A 25807-nucleotide genomic window follows, 5' to 3' on the forward strand; every position below is an offset into this window, starting at 1 on the left:
TCTGGTCTTTAAAAAAATCAATCTCGGGGGCTGGAGAGATAGCATGGAGGTAAGGCATTTGTCTTACATGCAGAAGGTCAATGGTTTGAATCCAGGCATCCCATATGGTCCCTTGAGCCTGGCAGGAGTGATATATTTTTTTTGTTTTTGTTTTTGGGCCACACCCATTTGACACTCAGGGGTTACTCCTGGCTATGCGCTCAGAAATCGCCCTGGCTTGGGGGGACTATATGGGACACCAGGGGATCGAACCTCGGTCCATCCTACGCTAGCGATTCCAAGGCAGACACCTTACCTCTAGCGCCACCCTCCTGGCAGGAGTGATTTCTAAGCATAAAGCCAGGAGTAACCCCTGAGCGCTGCCGGGTGTGACCCAAAAACCAAAAAAAAAGAAAAAAAATCAATTTCAATATATTATCAACGAGTTGAAAATTTTATTGAAAGCAAAGTATGTTTATGACACAGAAGAAATAGTTGGTCCCTTATTCTGCTTCTCATGCAGGGACTCCATATCTTCCTTTTCAGCACATGGTTAGCGGAAGGAATCAAGTTTCTCTATGATATCTATGAATAAATGAATGAATGAGTAAACAAAAGATCCAAACAAGAGTTAAACTGGGAACAGAGTCTTATTACATCCTACAACAGTGCAGAAGCTGGATCCTCATTGGTCTGGTCAGGCTAGTCCCTAAACCACCATGTCTATTCATACCATTTATGCCATTTCACTTAATTTTCTTTTTTCCTCTCTTGCACTGCTGTAAAGAACCTAAGATCTCACACCTGTAAAGCATGAGCTTAATTATTGATCTCCATATACCTGTCTCTAAAATACAAGTAACTTCTGGGAATGACAATATTTCATATGAATTAATCTCAGGTATTAATTCTTCCATTCTAAGAGGGTATATGTAAAGAACCTGGAAGAGAGAGGAAGAAGACAAAGAGAAGACAAGAAGGTACAATGTGGCTGGAGAGATTGTATAGAGGGTAGTGCGTTTGCCTTGTACAAGGCTGAACCTGGCTTATCCCCAACATCCCATATGGTCCCCTGAATCCACCAAGAGTGATTCTTAAGCTCAAAGTCAGGAGAAACCCCTGAATATCCCTTGGTGTAGCCCAAAAACAAACAAAAAAGGTATAAAGTCTAAAACTACAATCAATTTCGCCTACACAATGAAAACAGGGTCTTCAAGAAGCATCACTGAGGCCTGGAGATATAGCACAGCGGTGTTTGCCTTGCAAGCAGCCCATCCAGAACCTAAGGTGGTTGGTTCGAATGCCGGTGTCCCATATGGTCCCCCATGCCTGCCAGGATCTATTTCTGAGCAGACAGCCAGGAGTAACCCCTGAGCACCGCCGGGTGTGACCCAAAAACCAAAAAAAAAAAAAAAAAAAAAAAGAAGCATCACTGAGTCTGCTCTTCTGCTTTTTCATGGCAAAGGAAATATTTCATATAAAACCTAGGCCAGGGCCCGAGAGATAGCATGAAGACAAGGCATTTGCCTTGCATGCAGAAGGACGGTGGTTCAAATCCCGGCATACCATATGGTCCCCCAAGCCAGCCAGGAGCAGTTTCTGAGAGTAGAGCCAGGATTAACTCCTAAATGCTGCTGGGTGTGACCCAAGAACCAATAAAAAACCTAGACCATAATTTTGATTCATGATGTGGGAGTTGGGTCATACCTGAAGATGCTCTTAAGTACTCCTGGTGGGGCCCAGGAAACCATATGCAGCACTTGGGGACAAACCACTGTCGGCGACATGCAAGGCAAGTGTCTGATTTCCTGTTTTATCTCCCTGGCACATATGATTTTAATTTTAATGCTAAAAAGCTAGAATAGAGGTAAGAGGGGGCCGGAGCAATAGCATGGAGGTAAGGCATTTGCCTTTCATGCAGAAGGTCATTGGTTCAAATCCCGGCATCCCAGATGGTCTCCCGAGCCTGCCAGGAGTGATTTCCAAGCGTGGAGCGAGGAGTAACCCCTGAGCACTGCCGGGTGTGACCCAAAAACCCAAAAACCCCCCAAAAAAACCACGGGGGCCGGAGCGGTGGTGCAAGCGATAAGACATCTGCCTTGCCTGTGCTAACCTAGGACGGACCACGGTCCGATCCACTGGTGTCCTATATGGTCCCTCAAATCAGGGTGATTTCTGAGTGCTTGGCTAGGAGTAACCCCTGAGCGTCACCGGGTGTGGCCCAAAAAAAAATAAATAAATAAAAAGCACATTCACCTGGATGAACTCCAGATCGTAACATGAAGCAAGTGACTGGAGCCATGGTAAAGTCAATCATTTATGTATAAAGTCCTTACACAGGAGAAACCAGATAATACACTGCGCCTAAGTTTGTAATACTATAGATAAATATTGATGATGCAAGTGAAGATACTGGTTATCTCTGGTGATGGAAAATGAAGTGAAAAGCAAAGTACTCAGTTCTACATCAGGGTAAAATTCTATTCTTTTAACCGAGGTATAGATGTATCAGTTTCTTTACAGGATTTTAAAAAAGAAAGCACATGTATTGGACCAGGACATAGTACAAAGGGTAATGTGTTTGATTTGCATGTGATCAACTCAGGTTAGATGCCAACACTATATAAAGTTCCCTGAGCATTACCATGTGTGACCCCTGAGGTCAGGAAGAGCCAGGAAGAGCTCCAAAACACTACACATACTACATGATAGATTAGCATACCATAGTGAAGCAAAAGCTAGTTCATGTTTGAATTCTGTAGCAACTTGAGTGAACTTCCCTGATATGGAAATGTTAAATCTTACAGGTGGTACTTGGTGGAAAGTCTGAGTGATTGTGATCAAGAATAGAAAAAAAAAAAGGGGGGTGGGCGGTGGCGCAAGAGGTAAGGTGCCTGCCTTGCCTGCGTTAGCCTTGGACGGGCCACGGTTCGATCCCCCGGTGTCCCATATGGTCCCCCAAGCCAGGAGCAACTTCTGAGCGCAAAGCCAGGAATAACCCCTGAGCGTTATCGGGTGTGGCCCAAAAACCAAAAAAAAAAAAAAAAAAAAGAATAGAAAAGTTTGAAGATGTGGGGCTGGGCGGTGGCGCTGGAGGTAAGGTGCCTGCCTTGCCTGCGCTAGCCTAGGACGGACCGCGGTTCGATCCCCCGGTGTCCCATATGGTCCCCCAAGAAGCCAGGAGCAACTTCTGAGCGCATAGCCAGGAGGAGTGGCCCAAAAACCAAAAAAAAAAAAAAAAAAAAGAAAAGTTTGAAGATGTGCTTCTGATACAAGATGGTGTAAGAAACTATAGAAAAGCAGAGATTACACAGAGAGAGAAACATAACAACCTCAAAGATCCTGACAAAAGAAGAGAGAGAAATGGAAGGCTAAACACCTGTCCCCTCCTCCTGCAGGAACCAAAGGAAGAAAAGGAGGACATGGGGCCGGGCGGTGGCGCTAAAGGTAAGGTGCCTGCCTTGCCTGCGCTAGCCTTGGATGGACCGCGGTTCGATCCCCCGGTATCCCATATGGTCCCCCAAGCCAGGAGCAACTTCTGAGCACATAGCCAGGAGTAACCCCTGAGCGTTACCGGGTGTGGCCCAAAAACCAAAAAAAAAAAAAAAAAGAAAGAAAGAAAGAAAAGGAGGACAGGAGAGACAGGAGGAAGAGAAACATACTAATGGTGAGTGATTCACTCCCCAAGGCATCCTGAGGCCAAGGTTTCCTGTTTCTGTACCACAGATATTTGGATGGAATCATTGTTAGTTTCAGTTGATCTGTATATTTCAGGATGTTTTTTGGCTTTCTGCTACATGCCCAGCAGCCCAACATACTCCATCTCCCCTGTGTACAACCATCTGAATTTTTAGCCAATCTCCTAACCAGCAAAGTCACACCAGGTCTTTAAGCACAAAGGAAATCTCTCCCAAATGCTGTTACAAGTCTGCACAGAAAGAGCTGTACCTTGTATAGATGGGCGTTCAGAGGGTTCCAAGGCGCGGCAACTGTTAATGATCTCCTGCAGCTGGAAAGGGCACTCTTTCCCCAGTGGTTCCGGATCCTTTTTCTGGACCACACGATTGTGGACATCATCATAACTACAGCCTGGCACGGAGACAACAGAATTAGAGAGAAGCTTAGGGCAAAGGTTAAAACACTACCAAGAATGATCCCTGAGCAGCCTCCAAATAAAACTATTTTTCTGGGGTGGGAGTGATAGCACAGCAGGCAGTGCACTTGCCTTGCACACAGCCGACCTGGGTTTGAACCCTGCCATCTTATAGAATCCCCTGAATAACATACCTGAGCACCGCCAGGTGTGGCCATAGAACAAAACAAAACAACTAAAATTGTTCTGACACTCACATCCTTCTGGGTGCTGGTGGACCAGGGACATAGTACAGGAAGGTAAGCACCTTCCCTTGAATGCTCTGGTTCAAATCCCTGGCACCCTCTATGGTCCCCTGAACACTGTCTGGGCTCACTCCTGAACACAGATCCAGGAATAAGCCCTGAGCACTGCCATATGTGGCTTAAACCCACACCACCCCGAAATAAAACAAAACAGAACTAGATTTCATATTGGATTTCAAAGCATGAGCTTGCCACTGATTAACCCACACAGTACTCATATAGGAGACTAAAGCATCTAGGGCAGGACAGGTGGGAATGTCTGGTCTCTCAGGCGAGACCCTAACACCCCAGCCTTGATTCCGCTTACCTTCAAATGGGATTTTCCCAGTAGCAATTTCCCAGAGGACGATTCCAAAACTAAAAGGAAACCAAGAAGCTGAACAGCCATGACAAGTTTCCCTTTCCCCACGGCCCTCTATTCATTTCCAGGAACTCAGTGACTTTAAGGCTATTCTTCAGTGGAGCTGAGTTCCATGGGTCCTCAGAAATCAAGCTTGGCTGAGGTATCTCAAACTGCTTTGTCTGAGAAAGGGTCTGTCTAAAAGCACAAAATTACCTGTATATGGGGCCGGAGAGATAGCATGGAGGTAAGGCGTTTGCCTTTCATGCAGGAGGTCATCGGTTCGAATCCCGGCGCCCCATATGGTCCCCTGTGCCTGCCAGGAGCAATTTCTGAGCCTGGAGCCAGGAATAACCCCTGAGCACTGCCAGGTGTGACCCAAAAACCAAAAAAAAAAAAAAATTACCTGTATATTTCATCTTTTATTATATATATGTTAAACACATTCTCCAATTTCCGCGGTGAGAGGTACGCTGAGGAATTAATTCTGTATTTTTTTCTTTCCTTTTCTCTGGAGATGGAATTCTGTGTTGTGCTCAATTCAAATCCTGTCAGCTAAACAGAGAAGTGGCCAAGTCAGAAGCAACAAGATCTTGGGTGGATGGGTGAGGAGGGCAGGGGAAGGCATATGAGATTGTCTTATGAATATCATTGCACATTTGGGGTGCATTTCTAGTCCAGGGGTATCTTCTGGCATTACATGCACCAAAAGAGAAACACAGAGTTTATTCTCTCTAAAACAGGGCAATGGGGGACCTAGGGAAGATGGTTCAAAGTATCTGTCTTGCCCAGAAGAAAAATAACAGCCACCGATACTTCTCTCAGGTAGTCAGGTCTAGGCTGATCACTCTGTGTCAGTCTTAGAAAGGAAGGGTCAGGGGCCGGTGAGGTGGCGCTAAAGGTAAGGTGTCTGCCTTGCCAGCGCTAGCCAAGGAACGGACTGCGGTTCGATCCCCCGGTGTCCCATATGGTCCCCCCAGGCCAGGGGCGATTTCTGAGTGCTTAGCCAGGAGTAACCCCTGAGCATCAAACGGGTGTGGCCAAAAAAAAAACAAAAAAAAAAAAAGAAAGGAAGGGTCAGGGGCCGGAGAGATAGCATGGAGGTAAGGCGTATGCCTTGCATGCAGAAGGTCGGTGGCTCAAATCCTGGCATCCCATATAGTTACCCGAGCCTGGCAGGAATGATTTCTGAGTGTAGAGCCAGGAGTAACCCCTGAGTGCTGCTGGGTGTGGACCTCCCCCACAAAAAAAATGAAGGGTCAGATTCCCTTTCTGCATGAATTACAGCAGCCCAGGAGCACTCCGACATACTCTGACAGAAACAGTGCAAACAGCTGTTGAAAGATTTCCAAGCTGTCTAAATTTTTTTAGATCTATAAATCCTGGATTGATGGAGCTGGTGAAGTGGCACTAGAGATAAGGTGTCTGCCTTGCAAGCGCCAGCCAAGGAAGGACCGCGGTTTGATCCCCCGGTGTCCCATATGGTGCCCCCCAAGCCAGGAGCAATTTCTGAGTGCTTAGCCAGAAGTAACCCCTGAGCATCAAACGGGTGTGGCCGAAAAAAAAAGAAATCCTGGATTGAGACACTTCAATATCTTGTAATGTCATTTTTTTTTTTTTTTTTGGTTTTTGGGTCACACCCGGCAGCGCTCAGGGGTTACTTTGGCTCTGCACTCAGAAATCGCTCATGGCACGGGAGACCATATGGGATGTCAGGATTCAAATCACCATCCTTCCGCATGAAAGGCAAATGCCTTACCTCCATGCTATCTCTCTGGCCCCGATATCTTGTACTGTCAATGTGAAGTACCTCAGGAAATCTGATGGGGAAGATACATAATAATCTACCCAACTCAGTTAGCCTAACTAGTTGCATAGAAAAATGAAAGACATTCTTGCAATAATAATTTTCAGACACTAAAGAGAAAAGAGCTGGAAGTTCCAGCTCACCTCAGGAAGCTCACCACAAAGAGTGATGAGTTTAGTTAGAGAAATAACTACATTCTGAACTTTCCTAATAATGAGAATATATGAGGGAAATGGAGAGCCTGTTTAGAGTACAGGCAGGGGTTAGGTGGGGAGGAGGGAGACTTGGGACATTGGTGGTGGGAATGTTGCACTGGTGATGGGTGGCGTTCTTTACGTGACTGAAACCCAAACACAATCATGTATGTAATCAAGGTGTTTAAATTAAAAAAAAAAAAAAGAAGGCTTCACATGCATCAACCATTGCCCAGTTAATTTTTTTTTAAACACCTTGATTACATACATGATTGTTTGGGTTTCAGTCATGTAAAGAACACCACCCATCACCAGTGCAACATTCCCATCACCAATGTCCCAAGTCTCTCTCCTCCCTACCCGACCCCTGCTGTACTCTAAATAGGCTCTCCATTTCCCTCATACATTCTCATTATTAGGACAGTTCAAAATGTAGTTATTTCTCTAACTAAACTCATCACTCTTTGTGGTGAGCTTCCTGAGGTGAGCTGGAACTTCCAGCTCTTTTCTCTTTTGTGTCTGAAAATTATTATTGCAAGAATGTCTTTCATTTTTCTTAAAACCCATACATGAGTGAGACCATTCTGCGTTTTTCTCTCTCTCTCTGACTTATTTCACTCAGCATAATAGATTCCGTGTACATCCATGTATAGGAAAATTTCATGACTTCATCTCTCCTGACAGCTGCATAATATTCCATTGTGTATATGTACCACAGTTTCTTTAGCCATTCGTCTGTTGAAGGGCATCTTGGTTGTTTCCAGAGTCTTGCTATGGTAAATAGTAATGCAATGAATATAGGTGTAAAGAAGGGGATTTTGTATTGTATTTTTGTGTTCCTAGGGTATATTCCTAGGAGTGGTATAGCTGGATCGTATGGGAGCTCGATTTCCAATTTTTGGAGGAATCTCCATATCGCTTTCCATAAAGGTTGAACTAGACAGCATTCCCACCAGCAGTGGATAAGAGTTCCTTTCTCGCCACATCCCCGCCAACACTGTTTATTCTCATTCTTTGTGATGTGTGCCATTCTCTGGGGTGTGAGGTGGTATCTCATCGTTGTTTTGATTTGCATCTCCCTGATGATTAGTGATGTGGAGCATTTTTTCATGTGTCTTTTGGCCATTTGTATTTCTTCTTTGTCAAAGTATCTGTTCATTTCTTCTCCCCATTTTTGATGGGATTAGATGTTTTATTTTTGGTTTTGTTTTTTTTTTTTGTTTTTTTGGTTTTTGGGCCACACCCGGTGGTGCTCAGGGGTTACTCCTGGCTGTCTGCTCAGAAATAGCTCCTGGCAGGCACGGGGGACCATATGGGACACCGGGATTCGAACCAACCACCTTTGGTCCTGGATCGGCTGCTTGCAAGGCAAACACATCTGTGCTATCTCTCCGGGCCCGATGTTTTTTTCTTGTAAAGTTCTGTCAGTGCCTTGTATATTTTGGAGATTAGCCCCTTATCTGATGGGTATTGGGTGAATAGTTTCTCCCACTCAGTGGGTGGCTCTTGTATCCTGGGCACTATTTCCTTTGAGGTGCAGAAGCTTCTCAGCTTAATATATTCCCATCTGTTAATCTCTGCTTTCACTTGCTTGGAGAGTGCAGTTTCCTCCTTGAAGATACCTGTAGCCTCAATGTCCTGGAGTGTTTTGCCTATGTGTTGTTCTATATATCTTATGGTTTTGGGTCTGATATCGAGGTCTTTAATCCATTTGGATTTTACCTTCATACATGATGTTAGCTGGGGGTCTAAGTTCAATTTTTTTTTTTTTTATTTTTGGGCCACACCCGGTAATGCTCAGGGGTTACTCCTGGCTATGTGCTCAGAAGTTGCTCCTGGCTTGGGGGACCATATGGGACACCGGGGGATCGAACCGTGGTCCGTCCAAGGCTAGCACAGGCAAGGCAGGCACCTTACCTTTAGCGCCACCGCCCGGCCCCCTAAGTTCAATTTTTTTGCAAGTGGCTAGCCAGTTGTGCCAACACCACTTGTTGAAGAGGCTTTCCCTGCTCCATTTAGGATTTCCTGCTCCTTTATCAAAAATTAGGTGATTGTATGTCTGGGGAACATTTTCTGAGTATTCAAGCCTATTCCACTGATCTGAGGGCCTGTCCTTATTCCAATACCATGCTGTTTTGATAACTATTGCTTCGTAGTAAAGTTTAACCAATTAATCTTTAGACACTGACTTTAGTAACTCCATGGAGAGATAAAACAATCATTTCAAGGGGCCGGGTAGGTGGCGCTGGAGGTAAGGTGTCTGCCTTGCAAGCGCTAGCCAAGGAAGGACCGCGGTTCGATCCTCCGGCATCCCATATAGTCCCCCCAAGCCAGGGGCGATTTCTGAGCACATAGCCAGGAGTAACCCCTGAGCGTCAAATGGGTATGGCCCAAAAACCAAAAAAACAAACAAACAAAAAAAAAACAATCATTTCAAGCTGACTCTTGTTGATCTAAGATTTGATCATTCAATTTGCCCTTATGTTGTAACAAACAATATGAGTAAATTTGTTTGTGCCTGCCTGGGTGGTAGGTGGGTTACTAGGGACAGTGGTGAAGGGAAGGTCACACTGGTGGTGGGACTGGTGTTTGAACTTTTACTGCCTAAAGTGACTATATTGTGAACGACTTGGTAAGTCCCAGTGTTATAATTTAGGGGAAAAAATATCAGTCTTAAAAGCACAAGGCCACAAATTCAATCCACAGGGCTGATCACACGCACTGAGTGTGACCCTGGTTCCTCTACTGTCGGGACCTCTGGTGCCATAAGAGAATGTGATGCCCAGTGTTTGAACATCACCAGCAAGCCTGTGAGAGACATGATCACTGATCACAACAGAAACAAGGGGAACGAAAGGGGGAAAACAATACAAGGGAGCAATGAGAGTCTTTGAGATAATGGTTCAAAAGTACCTGTAGGACTTGGTAACTTGTCAGGGCCAGAGCGATAGTCAAGCAAATAGGGCACTTGCTTTTGAACACTTGTTTGATCCCTGGCACCCCATATGGTTCCCCAGTACTTGCCAGGAGTGATCCCTGAGCTTAGAGTCAGGAGTAAGGCCTAGTGTGGCATCAAAACAAAATAAAAAGATGAGATTAAGGTGTCAGAGTGGTGGCGCAAGCGATAAGGTGTTTGCCTTGCATGTGGCTAACCTAGGTTCGATCCCCCAGCATCCCATATGGTCCCCCCAACCCAGGAGCGATTTCTAAGCTCATAGGCAGGAGTAACCCCTGAGTGACACTGGGTGTGGCCCAAAGAGAAAAAAAAAGATGAGTTTGAGGTACTGAAAGGCAAAATGCATGCCTTCATGTAGCTGGGATGACCAGGTAATAACCATACCCTCAAGCCCTGGCATTGACCCACCATCCTGGTTGGCTTAAAATCTCCAGGAAGGATCCCTGAACTGTCAAAGGAAGTTAGGTTCTACCAAAAAAAAAAAGTTAGGTTCTGGGGCTGGTGCGGTGGCACTAGAGATCAGGCGTCTGTCTTGCCCATGCTAGCCTAGGACGGACCATGGTTCAATCCCCCAGCGTCCCATATGGTCCCCCAAGCCAGGAGCGAATTCTTTTCTTTTCTTTTCTTTTTTTTTTTTTGGTTATTGGGCCACACCCGGTGGCGCTCAAGGGCCACTCCTGGCTATCTGCTCAGAAATAGCTACTCCTGGCTATCTGTTCAGAAATAGCTCCTGGCAGGCACGGGGTACCATATGGGACTCTGGGGATTCGAACCAACCACCTTAGGTCCTGAATCGGCTGCCAGGAGCGATTTCTAAGCACAGAGCCAGGAATCAACCCTGAGCGTCACCGGATGTGGCCCAATAACAACAACAAAAAAAAAGAGGTTAGGTTCTGGAGCATTTTTACAAGTAGCCTATCCTTTGTAGAGACAAGAGGGGTGACAGCTGCAGAGAAGCTATAAGGAAACACTGTCTACTGGTGGGGTCATGAGGCAAGATACACACCCCAATGTGGCTGGCCCTGTCCCCACTAGATGGGCACCTTCTACTATAGCTTCTAGAGCTGAGGGAGAAAGGGCTCCTGAACAGGAATGAGGATAGCAGGCAGGCAGGATTTGGGGTTGCTCTACCTGCTTCCTCCTGGACACCTTCTAAGTGATCCAGAGGCTAAATGTGACCCAGTGGCATCTCTGCTGTGCAGTTTTTTTTGTTTGTTTGTTTTTTGAGTCACACCCGGAAGCGCTCAGGGGTTACTCTGGGCTCTATGCTCAGAAATCGCTCCTGGCAGGCTTGAGGGACCATATGGGATGTCGGGATTCGAACCAATGACCTGCATGAAAGGCAAGTGCCTTACCTCCATGCTATCTCTTCGGCCCTCTGCTGTGCATTTTAAGGGCGAATTCCTCCTAAGTAGAGAGTGAGGAAAGAAAGCAAGGGAGTCTGTGCTATGAGGTCACATGGGGAGGGGTTCAGACTAGGTAGGAGACCCATAGAGGGTCCCCAAGCCTCTCACCTTCACCTGAAATCCCTCTGCCACCAGGAAGTTGGAACTATTGATTTTTCCGTGGAGCACAGGAACTTCACACCGGTGCAACCTGTGGGAGCAAAAACAGGGAGAGAGCTCAGGGGGTCATGGCACAACCTTCTGAAAAGAAAGCAGGCTTCCATGCCAGAAGCCCAGCACAGCCAGGCCTGAAAACCGGGACCCCAAATCTAGAGCAGCACAAAACTGCACCTCTCCACTGTCCAGCAGATGAGCAGACACAGCTTTCCCGTGAAACACTTCCTTTAGGGGTCACTCCAGGCACGAAGGGAGCAGAGACCACCATGGTACTAAGCCTGGAAGTGCCTGATGGCAGGTTGTGGGGGTGCCACACCTGGGGTGCTTCTGAGTGTGAATCTGAGGTTGGTTTCCACCAATTTAGTGTAGGTGTACCTATCTGAGACCCTTGATTTAGGTGTAGCTACCTGAGACCCACCCATTTCTGGGAGGGGTCTTGGGAATCAGATATTATGTGTGACCTTACCTGCAAGACCCGGCCCATTCCTGGGAGGGGTCTTAAAAAAGGTAGATAAACCTTTGAGCCAGGGGATTAGGGGTTTTGCCCTGCTGGGTTCTCTGGATTTTGGGTCTTTGCTTCTTTTGGTCTTTGACCAGGATGGAGGTCAAAGGAAGATGGCTGAAAGGAGTTAAGATGCAGGGCCAAGAATAACTAGTGCTAGAAAGGTTATGAGTAGGCCACACACATGTGGTGAATAGGGCATGAATAAAGATGATGCTTCCTGATGCCTGTCTCTGGATGAGTCTGATTCCGCCGTTCACCTGGGCCTGGGACCCGCCGGCTGGATGGGGGTTGCGGAGCCACGTGGCCTGGGATGGCATCCACCTCTATCCTGCCCCATCGTTAATTATTTGATACAACAATTTAGCAAATGGTAGGTGCTGTGGCACCTGCATTGAGTCTCACCAAGGTTTCCTGAAATTCCTTTCTCCAGAAAGTAGATCATACACTTAGGCACCGATTATTATTTGGGGGAGGGACAATCTGACAGCACTCCACACCTGACAGTGCTTGGGGGACCATATGTGGTACCAGGATTAAAACAAAGGTCTCAGTGGCAGCAAAATACAAGCTTTTTGGTTTCTTTGGGAGGGGGTGTTTGTTTTTATTTGGAGGCCACAACTGATAGTGCTCAGGGGTTACTCCTGGCTCTGCATTCAGAAATCACTTCTGAACAGGTTCAGGGGACCATATAGATGCCTGGGATTGAACCCAGGTCAGCTGCATGAAAGGCAAAAACCCACTAGACTACCTCTCAAGCCCATGCAGAATTTAAGAATTTCTATACTATCACTTATACTCTGATTAGGCTATTTAAAAGTAAGCTCATTTGGGCAGAGGAAGAATACAGGGATTAGGGGCCGGGTAAATGGCGCTGGAGGTAAGGTGTCTGCCTTGCAAGCGCTAGCCAAGGAAGGACCGCGGTTCGATCCCCCGGCGTCCCATATGGTCCCCCCAAGCCAGGGGCGATTTCTGAGCACGTAGCCAGGAGTAACCCCTGAGCGTCAAACGGGTGTGGCCCAAAAACCAAAAAAAAAAAAAAAAAAAAAAAAAAAAAAAAAAGAATACAGGGATTAAGGCTTTTGCCTTGCACGCAGCCAACCCTGGTTCATCTTCAGCAAAGCTGATGTCCCGGGGCTGGAGCAATAGCACAGCAGTAGGATGTTTGCCCTGAGCGTTTCCGATCCAGGACAGATGGTGGTTCGAATCCCAGAATTCCATATGGTCCCCTGAGCCTGCCAGGAGTGATTTCTGAGCTCAGATTCAGGAATAACCCCTGAGCGCTGCCGGGTGTGACCCAAAAACTAAAAACCAAAAAAAAAAGATCGCCTGATTCCCCCAAGCACTCTAGGTAGTAACCCCAAGAACAGAACCAGGAGTCAACCTAGAACACCACCAGGTATGGTCCAAAGACAGTAAGAAGAAAATTCATCAACTCTGGGGCCTGAGCAATAACAGCACAGTGGGGAGAGCATTTACCTTGTAGCCCATTCAGTAGTACAGTAATAACCCTGGAGCACTGAGTGTGGCCCAAAAACTAAAGGAAAAATATCAGCAATTCTGCAAATTGCTGCTCCTGTGCAAAGGTCCCTTGCTTCATCCCTTTGACATCAATGGAATGAACGAATCACTAATCCACTTATTCAACTACTAGTGGAAAGGGAGACTCTTGATCTCTGGGCTTATCAGAGACTCATCCTTGTGGCCAGGTGAAATGGTAACACAGTGAAAGAGGGTTTGCATTGCATTTGACTGACCCAGGACAGACCCAGGTTCAATCCCTGTCATCCCATATGATCCCCCAAACAGGAGCGACTTCTGAATGTAGAGCCAGGAGTAAACCCGGAGCACCGCCAGATGTGGCCCAAAAACCAAAAACCAAAACCAAACAAACCAAAACAAAAAAGACTCATTCTTTGTTTGTTTGTTTGTTTGTTTGTTTGTTTTGGGTACACCTGGTGGCGATCAGGTGTTACTCCTGGTTATGTGCTCAGAAATCGCTCCTGGCTTGGGAGACCATATGGGAAGCCAGGGATGAATCAAGGTCCATTCCAGGTCAGCCGTGTGCAAGGCAAGTGCCCTACCACTGCGCTATTGCTCAGGCCCCCAAAAGACTCATTCTTTTTTTTTTTTTTTTTTTTTTTTTTGGTTTTTGGGTCACACCCGGCAGTGCTCAGGGGTTTTTCCTGGCTCCGTGCTCAGAAATTGCTCCTGGCATGCACGGGGGACCATATGGGACGCCGGGATTCGAACTGATGACCTTCTGCATGAAAGGTAAACGCCTTACCTCCATGCTATCTCTCCGGCCCCCAAAAGACTCATTCTTAAGGGGTCTCCCACCCCAAGAGTTACCTGTTCAAGCCTCTGGCAGCACCTCGCATCAGGATGATGCGCTGAGTCAGCGTCAGGTCCTTCTTCGAAGCCAGCAGGTCCCTGAGAGTACCGAACTCACAGTACTCCATGACGATGGAGAACCGTGGTGTAGCAACTACTAGAAAGGGGTAAACTGTGTGAAGACCCAGCCTCCCTTAGCCATTCACCACCCTGCACCCCTCCCTCATCTCCACATCCTCTGTTCTGCTGTGTTTCTCCCTGCCCTCTGCTCCCTTTTCACAGTAATTGTCCCCCAACCACCCAGACTGTCTCAAACACCCCCAGAGTCCCAGGAACTCTGTGACATTGCCATATGGCAATTCTCAGGAACCTGAGAAATGAATGTGTCAAGGTTTATTCCAAAAGGTCTGAGAAGGGCTTCATGGATGTGTGTGGAAGGCTCTAGCCAGACTGATAGCTCTAGGCCACGCACATGCATTGAAGGAAGGAAATTTAGCTTCGGTGCAAGATTCCCCCAAGCATCAAGCCCTGAGAAGCCCCCTAAAAATTGGGACCAGGTGATAGCATAGTGGGTAGGGCATTTGGGGTGGTCCCAAGTCAAAAAAATATAAAAAGAGGGGTGGGAGCAACAATACAGTGGGTGGGCAATCGCCTTGCACACGGCTGACCTGGGTTCCATCTTCAGCATCTCATAAGGTTCCCTGAGCCCACCAGGAATGATTCCTAAGCTCAGTGTGAGGAATAACTTCTGAGCACTGCCAGGTGTGGCCCCCAAACAAACAAACAAAAAAAAAACAAAATAAAAACACCAAAAAAAAAAAGAGGTTAAGTACTCAGGAGTGACCCTGAACAATGTCCAAAAGCAGCTCCACCAAGATTGGCCCCCATTCAAAACAGTATTTATAGAAAGATAATAAGAATATCCCAAAATTAAGATGCTCACCTTTGCATGTGGCTGACCTAGGTTCAATCCTCATTACCACCTATGTCCCCACCCCCATCCCACCTGAAAGATTCCCTGAGCACAGAGCCAGGAATATTGCTCCCAATAAATAAAAACACAATTCATCTTGACACAGAGCTACAGCCCAATCCCAACTTACTCACCTGATTCATCGATGCAAATTCCAAAGATACGCAGAACATTGGGAGAATCAAATTTCTTCATGCTCTTAATCTCCTTATAAAATTCCCCCCTCACTATTCTATGAGAATAAAAGGGACTGTTAGGATTTCATGACTGAGCAGGCTCTGGAGTGTCTGGGGATGATGATCATCAGGAACTCCTGATTCTGTGATGATCTAATTTGAGATATAAACCATTCAAGTTCATGGCCCTGAGTCAGATCTCTAACAAAATCAGAAGAAAACTAGGAGCTGAAGAGATAGCATGGAGGTAAAGCGTTTGCTTCATGCAGAAGGTCAGTGGCATCCCATATGGTCCCCCGAGCCCGCCAGGAGCGATTTCTGAGCATAGAGCCAGGAGTAACTCCTGAGCGCTGCCGGGTGTGACTCAAAAACCAAAAATAAAAAAAATAATAATAATAAAAAGAAAACTATTTAAAAGCCAAAAAAAAAAAAAAAGGGGGGGGGGCCTGGGGTGATAGCACAGTGGTTAGAGCATGCTTGCCTTGCACAGTCGACCCAAATTCAATCCCTGGCAGGCATCCCATATGGTCTCCCAAAGCTACCAGGAGTACTTTATGAGTGCAGAGTCAGAAGTAACCCCTGAGCATCGCTAAGTGTTACCCAAAAACCAAACCAACCAAAAAAAAAAAAAAAAAAAAAAGCCCCCAAAATGGGGTAGGAGAGATAATTGAGCAAGAAGGGTGCTTGCTTGTCTTGCACTTTAACAACCTGGGATTTGTTCCCTGCATCCCATTTGGACCCCTAAACAAAGCAAGCACTCTACTTGCTGTACTATCTCTCTACCCACTTTAATTTATTAGCTATTTTTCTGGGTTTGGGGGCCATGCCCATTAGTGTTCAGGGTTTATTTCTAGTCTATGTCAGATATCATTCTGGTAGAGCTTAGGCTCCATCAGGCACCACGAGTGGTGCTGAGGACCTAACCTAGCTCAGCTACATGCTGAACTATCTCTCTGGCCTCCTCTAACAATATGTAAAGCTATTAAGGGAGGCATAGCAATAGTAAGCAGGTAGGGTGCTTGCCTTGCATGTGGTTGATCTGGGTTTTAATCCAGGCATCCATATAGTCTTCATCCTTAAGCCCCACCAGTGACCACTAAATACAGAGCCAGGAGTATCATTGAGCACTGCTGGGTATGGCTCCCCCAAAACAAAATATTTGGAAAATTTTAAAACTAACAAACAATTCATTTTCATATTATCCCAGATTCTCAACCAAACTACTGAGATAAATACAGCAACCAAAACCATAACAGCCAAAAGATCAGAGGATGTAAACAGGAAATATACACAAGGGGGAAAACGAAACAGAAAATTCCCAGAACTTGATCTTTGGATTCCTTAGTAAAGCAGGAATACAAATAGAACAAATATATGTTGTCAGGGCTATAGCCAAAAGGGAGAGAGGACACAGCTAGCTGGTGGATAGATCTCTGGGTGTGAGACCCTGGGGCAGAAAGAGCTGAGTACTTCTAGATGTGAGCATCATCAGTCCTGCGTACCACTGGTTGTGGCTTCTGCAACAATATGGTAGAAACCAAGAAAGTTGGAGACAGTTGGGAAATTGGAACTAAAGATTGTACCCAAACCTTGCCACATTCCCTGGGACTTGCGACAGTCGTGTCTGCAGCCCACTGTAAGGAGTTATCTGGTATGATCCTCTCATCCAACACTTCCTCTCCAAACAATAAAGCCCACAGAAATGCCAGTGCAGAAGCTTGTGGGTTTTTTTAGGGCCAAGATAGAACTGGATTGGGTCCCATCCCTGGAGGAGCTGGCAATATTGGAGCTCTACAGAAGGAAAGGGCTACCAGTGCAAGTACATATTTCAAGGTGCCCAGTAAAAAATAGGTAAGAAAACAGGTCGAAGCGGTGGCGCAGCAGTAGAGGGCATTTGCCTTGCACACAGATGGTCCGCAGCTTGATCCTGGGGCATCCCATATGATATGGTCCCCTAAGCCAGGAGAGACTTCTGAGCGCACAGCCAGAAGTAACCCCTGAGTGTCAACAGGTGTGGCCAAAAACAAACAAAGAAAATGATAATCCAAGAGTGATAACACAAGGTGAAAGCATTTACTTTGCATAAAACTGATTCAATCCCCAACTTTGCATGGTTCTCTGACCACCATGAAGGTAGGAACCCAAAATTATTTTCCAAGGACAAAAGAAAAACCCAAAAGGAAAGTTGGCCAGGGACTTTGTGAAATTCACAAGAACAGTCACACAAAATAAACAGTTTCCCTGAAAGCAGAACTTGTTTTCAAGGACTTTTGTTTTCCAGAACTTTTTGTTTTCAAGGACTGTGAAATTCACAAGAGCACTCCTCCCTCTCCATACTTCTACATTTCAAAAAAAAAAAAAATCTAACTAACAAAAGGAGCTTCTGGACTAGAGGCTGTTTATAGTTTGTGTCTCAGCCATACCTGGCAGTGTTCAGGGTTATTAGCAGCTTTACAATCAAGACTCAAAGGTGTGTCAGCCTTTCATACAAGACAATCATCCTGGGGCTGGAGAGATAGCACAGAGGTAAGGCGTTTGCTTTGCATGCAGAAGGACAATGGTTGGAATCCCAGCATCCCATATGGGTCTCCAAGCCAGCCGGGGAGCGATTTAGAACCATGAGTAGCCCCTGAGTGCTGCCGGGTGTGACCCAAAATCCAAAAAAAAAAAAAAAAAAAAGACAATCATCCTACCTCCTACCTACTGTGCTATTTCTTGAGCTCCAAGGCAAGTGCCTTGACCTCTCTACTAATCTCACCCTGGAAGACACACTTTTAAATCTGAGCTCATTAAAAACCCTTTAGGACTTGAGTTTCCCCCATCTAAAATGGATATAATGTGGGGCAGGTAAGAATAGCACAGCAGAGAGGAGGGCTGGAAGTTCCAGCTCACTTCATGAAGCTCACCACAGAGTGATGAGTTTACTTAGAGAAATAATTACATTGAAAACTATCCTAACAATGAGAATGTATGAGAGAAATAGAAAGCCTGTCTAAATTACAGGCGGGGGTCGGGTAGGGAGGAAGGAGATTTGGGACATTGATAATGGGAACGTTGCACTGGTTATGGGGGGCTTTCTTTCATGACTGAAACCCAACCACAATCATGTTTATAATCAGGTGTTTAAATAAAATATTATTAAAAAAAAAAAAAGAATAGCACAGCAGGTAGGGCACTTGCCTTGCACATGCCAACCTGTGTTCAATCCCCGGCATCCCATATGGACCCCTGAGCATCTCTAAAAAAGATCCCTGAGCATCACCAGGTGGGGCCCAAAAGCAGACAAAAAATAAACTAAAATGGAGACATCTCTTTGATGGGGGCTACCCAAAAGAAATTAAAGTGTGGGAGGCTTATATAAATCTACTTACTCAACACTGTTTGCCTGGGGCCCATTGAACACCTTTATGGCCACGGGACAGTTGTAGTATTGTCCTAGATAAATGGTGCTGATTTCAGTTTGCCTTAGTGGGGTCCATTCTCTTCCAGAGAGCTCCTCTTTCTTAATCTCCTTGATTGATTCCCGTGGGATGGCTCTAGTGTGTTTCTGTAATACTGAAGTCACCAGGAGAGAAGGAATCACTTATGAGCTGAGGCAGGTGTTGCAGGAGCACACGACCTGGTCCCAAGGCAAAGGGAAGCCCCCAAACCATCCCTTTGATTACCTGAAGGAGGTCAGAGCCCCAGAGGGACTGGTCCAGACACAGTAGGTGGCTCATGGGCAAGTGTCCCGCACTTCCTTTCCTGCCTCTGCAGACCCCATTCTTCTCCCTCACTATGTAGTTCTCCTCCCTCACTATGTAGTTCTCCTCTCTCCTATGTCTCATTGGGCACCTGGCACCTCCCACCCAGTCACTTCCCCCTTCTGGTTAGTTCCCAAGTTCAAGGTCAATGGGTGTGGGTCCGGATCTGTCTTTACCCAGGCCTCAGACCATTGAAAAGGCAGATCCTGCCTTATATCTTAGTTTACTTTACTCAAACATTTTAGTTATCTATGGACAGAGATATATGAAAGGGGAAAAGAGACAAAAAAATTAAAGATGGAGGAGAGGCTAACCCCTCCTATTGTGATGTTACTGAATAAAATGGGGCAAGAAAAACAAATGAACAATTCAGAAAGAAAGGAAAGAACTTTTTTTCCCCCAAAAGACAATGTCTGTTTTCTTGTTGCTCTCTGATAGATGGCTTCAGAAGTTAGCTGCTGCGTCTCTGAGGTCAGAAATAAAGGGATGGGGCTGGAGCAGTGGTGCAGCAGTAGTGCCTTGCACACGGTTGACCTAGGACGGACTGCTGTCTGATACCCCAGCGTCCTATATGGTCCCCAAGCCAGGAGCAATTTCTGAGCACAGAGCCAGTAGTGAACCCTGAGCATCACAGGGTGTGGTCCAAAAAGCAAAAACAAAAAAACAAACGGGCTGGCGAGGTGGCACTAGAGGTAAGGTGTCTGCCTTGCAAGCGCTAGCCAAGTAAGGACCGCGGTTCGATCCCCGGAGTCCCATATGGTCCCCCCAAACCAGGGGCAATTTCTGAGCGCTTAGCCAGGAGTAACCCCTGAGTATCAAACAGGTGTGGCCTGAAAAACCAAAAACAAACAAACAAAAAATACAAAAAACAAACAAATTAAGGGAATAACCTCTTAAAAGGGAGATGAGGTCCTGAGCGATAGCACAGTGGGAAGGGCATTTGCCTTACATGCAGCCAACCAGGGTTTGATTCTTAGTATCTCATGTGGTCCCCGCCTAAGCCTGTCTTGGATAATTTGAGCATACAGCCAGGAGTTAGCCTTGAGTGCCACTGGGTATAGCTCCAAAATAAAACAAAACAAAAACCTTTTTTTTGGTTTTTGGTTTTTGGGTCACACCCAGCTGTGCTCAACGGGAATGCCTTACCTCCATATTATCTCTCCGGCCTCAAAACAAAGACCTTTTAGTATAGCAGGTAAGGCTCTTGCCGAGCACCACCAGGTGTGACCCAAAAGCCAAAAAAAAAAAAAAAAAAAAAGAGGTGGCCTGGGCCACAGATTTCTAACCCTTTCTCTTCTTCTACACTGCCTTAGGTCTAGCATATGCTGATAGTCCCTGTGATGTGAAGGAGTGAAGGAACATTTACAGCTCAAAAGAAAATGCTCTCTAGAGCAGGGAGCTCCAGTCATAGGTTCAGATTGGTGCCAGCCCACAGGTTTAGAAAAGTTGAAAATCCTTTCCATGTCCCTCATATTTTGGTGGGCCTATGCAAACAATAATTGCCACTTTAACACCGTTTTTACTTGTGCTCCTTTGACCCTAATCCTTAAGAAAAACAACCCACTTGAACTTTTGAGGTTAACTTAAACTAATATGCATGTGCATGGAAATGTAAAAAAGTACTTTGCCTTCAATGTTTAAGGAGTTACATAAGTTTTATGGCTTTAGATTGCTTTGTGTGCTGCTAAGAAATATTATGTACTACAATCTGGGGACGAGGGACAAAGTAATTGTACATGGGTTCTGTTTTATTTTTCTTAATGTTCTTTGGCTGAAAGTTCAAAGTTTAAGATATCAGCAATGGGACTACTGAGAATTCTGTTCATGGGCTGATTGTCCTTCCACTGTAACTTTACCTTGTCCTCTTTCTTTGCATCTTTGTTCTCATAATTAAAAATAAAAAATTAATAAAAAAAAGTTGAAAATCACTGGTTTGCCACCTTGGTTAGAGCTGCTAATCTATGGATCAGTATGTAGGGAGGGTAACCATCCTCAGGTGGAAAAGGCTGAAGAACACTGTCCAAGAGACCATTTTCAGCACTTTGCTGGGTCCTAGAAAGGTTCAGACAAATATGACTCCTTGTTTAGAAGCCAGGACTTGTCTTTAGCAAACACATCTCCAGGCCACCACTGGGCTGTTTCTAGTGACTATCCCAGAGATAGATAAGGAGTGGGAGGATAGGGAGATGGGGGGCATTGGTGGTGGGAAGGTTGCACTGGTGAAGGGGGGTGTTCTTTTTATGACTGAAACCAAATTACAATCATGTATGTAATCATGGTGCTTAAATAAAGAAAAAATATTAAAATTAAAAAAAAAAAAAAGGAATTGGGAGGAGGCTGGAGGTCCCGGAGACATTGGGCTCTGTAGTTGGAGACAGAACAGCAGGACACACGACAACTCACACTTGAAGGCTTGCATGGCTCCTTTCAGGCATTTTTCCATTTGCCTCATTGAAGTTTCTCTCAATTTTCTTTCTGTAGGAAAAAGAGCAGCAAATACTCAAAAATCGAAATGCAAGGATAAGGACAAGGTGATGCCTTTAGTGGACAGGAGCGATAGTACAGTGGGGAGAACGCTTGTCTTGCTCATGGCCAACCTGGACTTGATCCGTGGTATCCCATAGAGTCCCCTGAGCCCACAAGAAATAATTATTGAACATGGGAGGGAGGTCTTTCATTTGCAAAGCTACTTCCAAATATTCTGCTTTACATGTATAAGTACAACAGGAATTCCTCAAAGTAGACCTAGAGAATGCTCAGCACCCCTTAGCAAATCAACACAATAAGGAGGCATCTACTCTAATGAGACTACCACACATCAGAAAGAAAAAATTCACCTAGTGTTGGCATGGCTGTGGGGAAAAAGAGACCCTCATTCACTGCTGGTGGGAGTGTCAACTGATCCAGCCTTTTTAGAAAACATTAAGGACATTTCTCAAAATACTAGGATGGAGTCGGAGAGATAGTGCAGTAGTAGGACATTTCCCTTGCATGCAGCCGATCCAGGACGGATGGTGGTTCGAATCCCAGCATCCCATATGGTTCCCTCACCCCCATGCCTGTAAGGAGCAATTTCTTTTTTTTTAAATATATTTTTAACTTTATTTAATGATTGATTAATTGATTGACTGGTTTTTGGGCCACACCCGGCGGCACTTAGGGTTTACTCCTGGCTGTGCACTCAGAAATCGCCCCTGGCAGACTCGGGGGACCATATGGGATTCCCGGAATCAAACGTGTTTCTTCGGCAGCATGCAAGGCAAATAAATGCCCTACCACTGTGCTATCTCTCCAGCCCCTCAGGTGCGATATCTGAGAGCAGAGCCAGGAGTAACTTCTGAGTGCTGCCAGGTGTGACCCCCCACCTCCAAATAAAAATGCTATGAATTGAGCTTTCATAGGACCTGTTAGAATCAGGCCTCAAGAAGGACATTGAAGAGATACAGGTCTGGAAGCAAATATAGATGTAGGAAATAATCCACACACACTAAAGAGAGTGAAACAGGTTTAGGAGTTCCAACAGGTAAGCTTTCCAAGCAGTCAGCTGAGTGGGGAAGTCTGGAAATGCAGAGAGCATTTTCCTGAAACCTGTGGTATTTATTAGGAAGAATCAGACCACACCCAGAGGTGGGATTTGGTGGTCTAAACACCAATCCAAGGTACTATATTCAAAGATATTTCCACAAGGCATATACTGAGTGGGATGGGATCCAATTAATCCCACATCTTCCCCTAATTGACTTTATCAAAAATGCACGAGGCCGGAGAGATAGCATGGAGGTAGGGCATTTGCCTTGCATGCAGAAGAATGGTGGTTCGAATCCTGGCATCCCATATGGTCTCCCGTGCCTGCCAGGGGTGATTTCTGAGCACAGAGCCAGAAGGAACCCCTGAGCACTGCTGGGTGTGACCCAAAACCAAAAACAAAATAAAAAGGAAAGAAAAAAGGAAAAATGCAGAAATATGAGGTAAAATTAAAATAAAGTAAAACCATCCCAAAGGAAAGTGAATTTTCTTTTTTTTTTTTTTTTTTTTTTGGTTTTTGGGCCACACCCGGCGGTGCTCAGGGGTTACTCCTGGCTGTCTGCTCAGAAATAGCTCCTGGCAGGCACGGGGGACCATATGGGACACCGGGATTCGAACCAACCACCTTTGGTCCTTGGATCGGCTGCTTACAAGGTAAACACCGCTGTGCTATCTCTCCGGGCCCAGGAAAGTGAATTTTCTAAGGGAAGGACAGATGTCTCTAAAAGATAAATGGAATAGCATAATTTTGCATAGGTGCAGCAAATGTTGGAAAATTATAAAGAAAAAACTTTGGGCCTAAAAAACAACAGGGTGTCCCTATCCACGAAGCTCTTGCCATAAGACCAACTACAGGCTCCAGGCACATTAATTTGTCGAACTCCAAAGACTTTTCTTCAAGGTCCCAGGAAGGGTTTTCCTCAATCACAACTTTAGCTGTTAGGTTTCAGTAATTGGAGATATTGGTGTTAGCACATATCCCATGTTGAAGTCAGGATGTCCTGGTTTATCTCACAGCTATGTGGCGAGGCAGGGAAATCTGCCGACAGAACATGTCATTGCTAATTTCTAAGCTGTAGTCAGGTTAGCAAAGACCCAGCAATTCCACTTGTTGGTATCTACAGTAGTATAAGACAACTTTTGAAACAAAAAAGTCTTTTTTTTTGGGGGGGGGGTTTTGGGCCACACCCGGCGGTGCTCAAGGTTTACTCCTGGCTGTCTGCTCAGAAATAGCTCCTGGCAGGCACGGGAGACCATATGGGACACCGGGATTGGAACCAATCACCTTAGGTCTTAGATTGGCTGCTTGCAAGGCAATCACCGCTGTGCTATCTCTCTGGGCTCGGGGGTCGTCTTATACGCCGAGTATATCCCGAAAAATGTTTCAATATGCCACTAAACAAAAATTGTCTAAATATTGCCACAAAACAAATTTTCCAACTCAATCCTGCACCAATCACACTGCAAGGCTGCTCGGACCGCCTCTCTAACTCAGCCAATCCAAGCAGACTTTCTATGCATGCAAATTAGACAATGTGCTGGACCCGAATCTACACTGTCAAAAGCCTGCTCAGGTTGGCCAGAGTCAGAGAGGAAGTCTATTACAGTAGAACCTTTGAACCTTTGCTTGTTGTGATTGGCTCACTGTGGTACATGAGCACAGGAACACATGCAGAACATGCAGCACAGGAATGTTCTGTCTGATACAGAAAATATAGGCCTAAACCTATGTTTTAACTGCAAAATTAGGGGGTCGTCTTATACGCCGGAAAATACGGTAATCCAAGGGTCCAAAAACCATCCAGAAAAGACCTCTGCACTCCTATGTTTATTGCAGCACTGTCTGTAAGGGTCTAAATCTAAATACAATCCAAGAATAGATGAGTAGAGCAAAGTGGAACAGTACTCAGCTTTGAGCAAATATGCAATTGCACAATTTGCTGATCCATTGACCTAGAGAGTTTGTTTGGCTTTGTTTGGGGGCCACCTCCAGCAATGCTCAGGGGTTTTTCCTGGCTCTACACTACTCCTGACAGTACTGAGGGGATCATATAGGATGTTAGAGATTGAAACCAGGTAAGCCATATTTCAAGGCTAAGTACCTTTCTGTTATCCTATCTCTCTTCCCCATCAATCACAGAGCATCATGCTGAATTAAGTTAGAAGGAGAGAGACGGGCCGGTGCGGTGGTGCTAGAGGTAAGGTGTCTGCCTTGGGCCCGGAGAGATAGCACAGTGGCGTTTGCCTTGCAAGCAGCCGATCCAGGACCAAAGGTGGTTGGTTCGAATCCCGGTGTCCCATATGGTCCCCTGTGCCTGCCAGGAGCTATTTCTGAGCAGACAGCCAGGAGTAACCCCTGAGCACCACCGGATGTGGCCCAAAAACCAAACCAAAAAAAAAAAAAAAAAAAAAAGGTGTCTGCCTTGCCAGTGCTAGCCTAGGACAGACCACGGTTCAATCCCCAGTGTCCCATATGGTCCCCCAAGCCAGGAGCGACTTCTGAGTGCATAGCCAGGAGTAACCCCTGAGCGTCAACCGGGTGACCCAAAAAAAAAAAAAAAAAAAAGGAGAGAGACAGATACAGAGAGTGAACTCTCTCATATACGAGATATGAAGGAACTGAGTAAATGAATAACAGAGAAAGGGAATAAGAATGCCCAAAGACAAAAGTAGGAAGCTTATTGGGGGAGGTGCAAGAGGTGGGGTAGGGAAACACAGGGACATTGGTGGAAGTTTGGGTGCTGGAAAGTTTCCTACAGGAAACCCTGTATTGCAACCAAAACAAAACCAACCCCTTTTCCACCTCCTTGCAGCTTTGGCACTTCAAAGTGAGCCAAAGGGGCTCCCATCCCCTCCAAGCATACCTTCTGCCAGCATGTGAAGGGCTTGTCTGTCTTCCTCTGCATCCAGCTGATCTTCCCGGGCCCATGAGGCTCTTTCACTGGGGCCAGTCCCCTGCCCTAGTTGTTGCACCTGAAGATGCAGAGAAAGCTCCTCCCAGACATCACTCAGGCGCCTGTTCACGTCACTGAAGAGGATTTTGTTCTGGCCTGCTTTTAGAAACTTCTCGACATTAGATTTCGTATTGTACTTTTCTATCAGCTGCTTGGATTCTTTAAGGACCATCTGGAAACGCTTGAGGGTGGGCGTGAGACCCTCCAGATTACTCCCTTCTTGGGCCTGGAGACTTATCAGTGGCTTTAACAGGCCTTTGACTCGTTCCCCCAGACGTTGGCACTGCTTCTGGCAGTATTTCATCTTCTCACACTGTTTATAGATTGAGTTGCCTAAGGTGATGATTTTCTGCAAAAGATCCAT

At 45.8% G+C, this 25807-nt stretch overlaps 1 protein-coding gene across 1 annotated transcript; it reads right to left on the reverse strand.

Annotated features, from left to right (window-relative positions):
• Window positions 1-473: 473 nt before the first annotated feature.
• Window positions 474-25807, reverse strand: MLKL (mixed lineage kinase domain like pseudokinase). Its single transcript, XM_049787439.1, has 10 exons — window positions 25354-25807; window positions 21368-21439; window positions 18593-18776; window positions 15180-15277; window positions 14091-14226; window positions 11189-11270; window positions 5124-5272; window positions 4662-4734; window positions 3928-4099; window positions 474-564 (listed from the first exon to the last, which is right to left on the reverse strand). The coding sequence occupies exons 1-10, from the start codon at window positions 25805-25807 to the stop codon at window positions 533-535; spliced, it is 1452 nt and encodes a 483-aa protein (XP_049643396.1). The 3' UTR covers window positions 474-532.

The sequence above is a fragment of the Suncus etruscus genome, chromosome 14 (assembly GCF_024139225.1).
Source record: "Suncus etruscus isolate mSunEtr1 chromosome 14, mSunEtr1.pri.cur, whole genome shotgun sequence".
Classification (NCBI taxonomy): Eukaryota; Metazoa; Chordata; class Mammalia; order Eulipotyphla; family Soricidae; genus Suncus; species Suncus etruscus.

Bases quoted from the DNA above. Each gene is read 5' to 3' on its own strand.
- MLKL (XM_049787439.1), bottom strand. From the start codon at position 25,807: ATGGATCTTTTGCAGAAAATCATCACCTTAGGCAACTCAATCTATAAA. The intron at 18,777-21,367 runs GTGAGTTGTCGT...TGGTGACTTCAG, and splicing joins AGCCATGCAAGCCTTCAAGT to TATTACAGAAACACACTAGA. The intron at 5,273-11,188 runs GTGAGAGGCTTG...TTCTCTGTTTAG, and splicing joins CAGAGGGATTTCAGGTGAAG to CTGACAGGATTTGAATTGAG.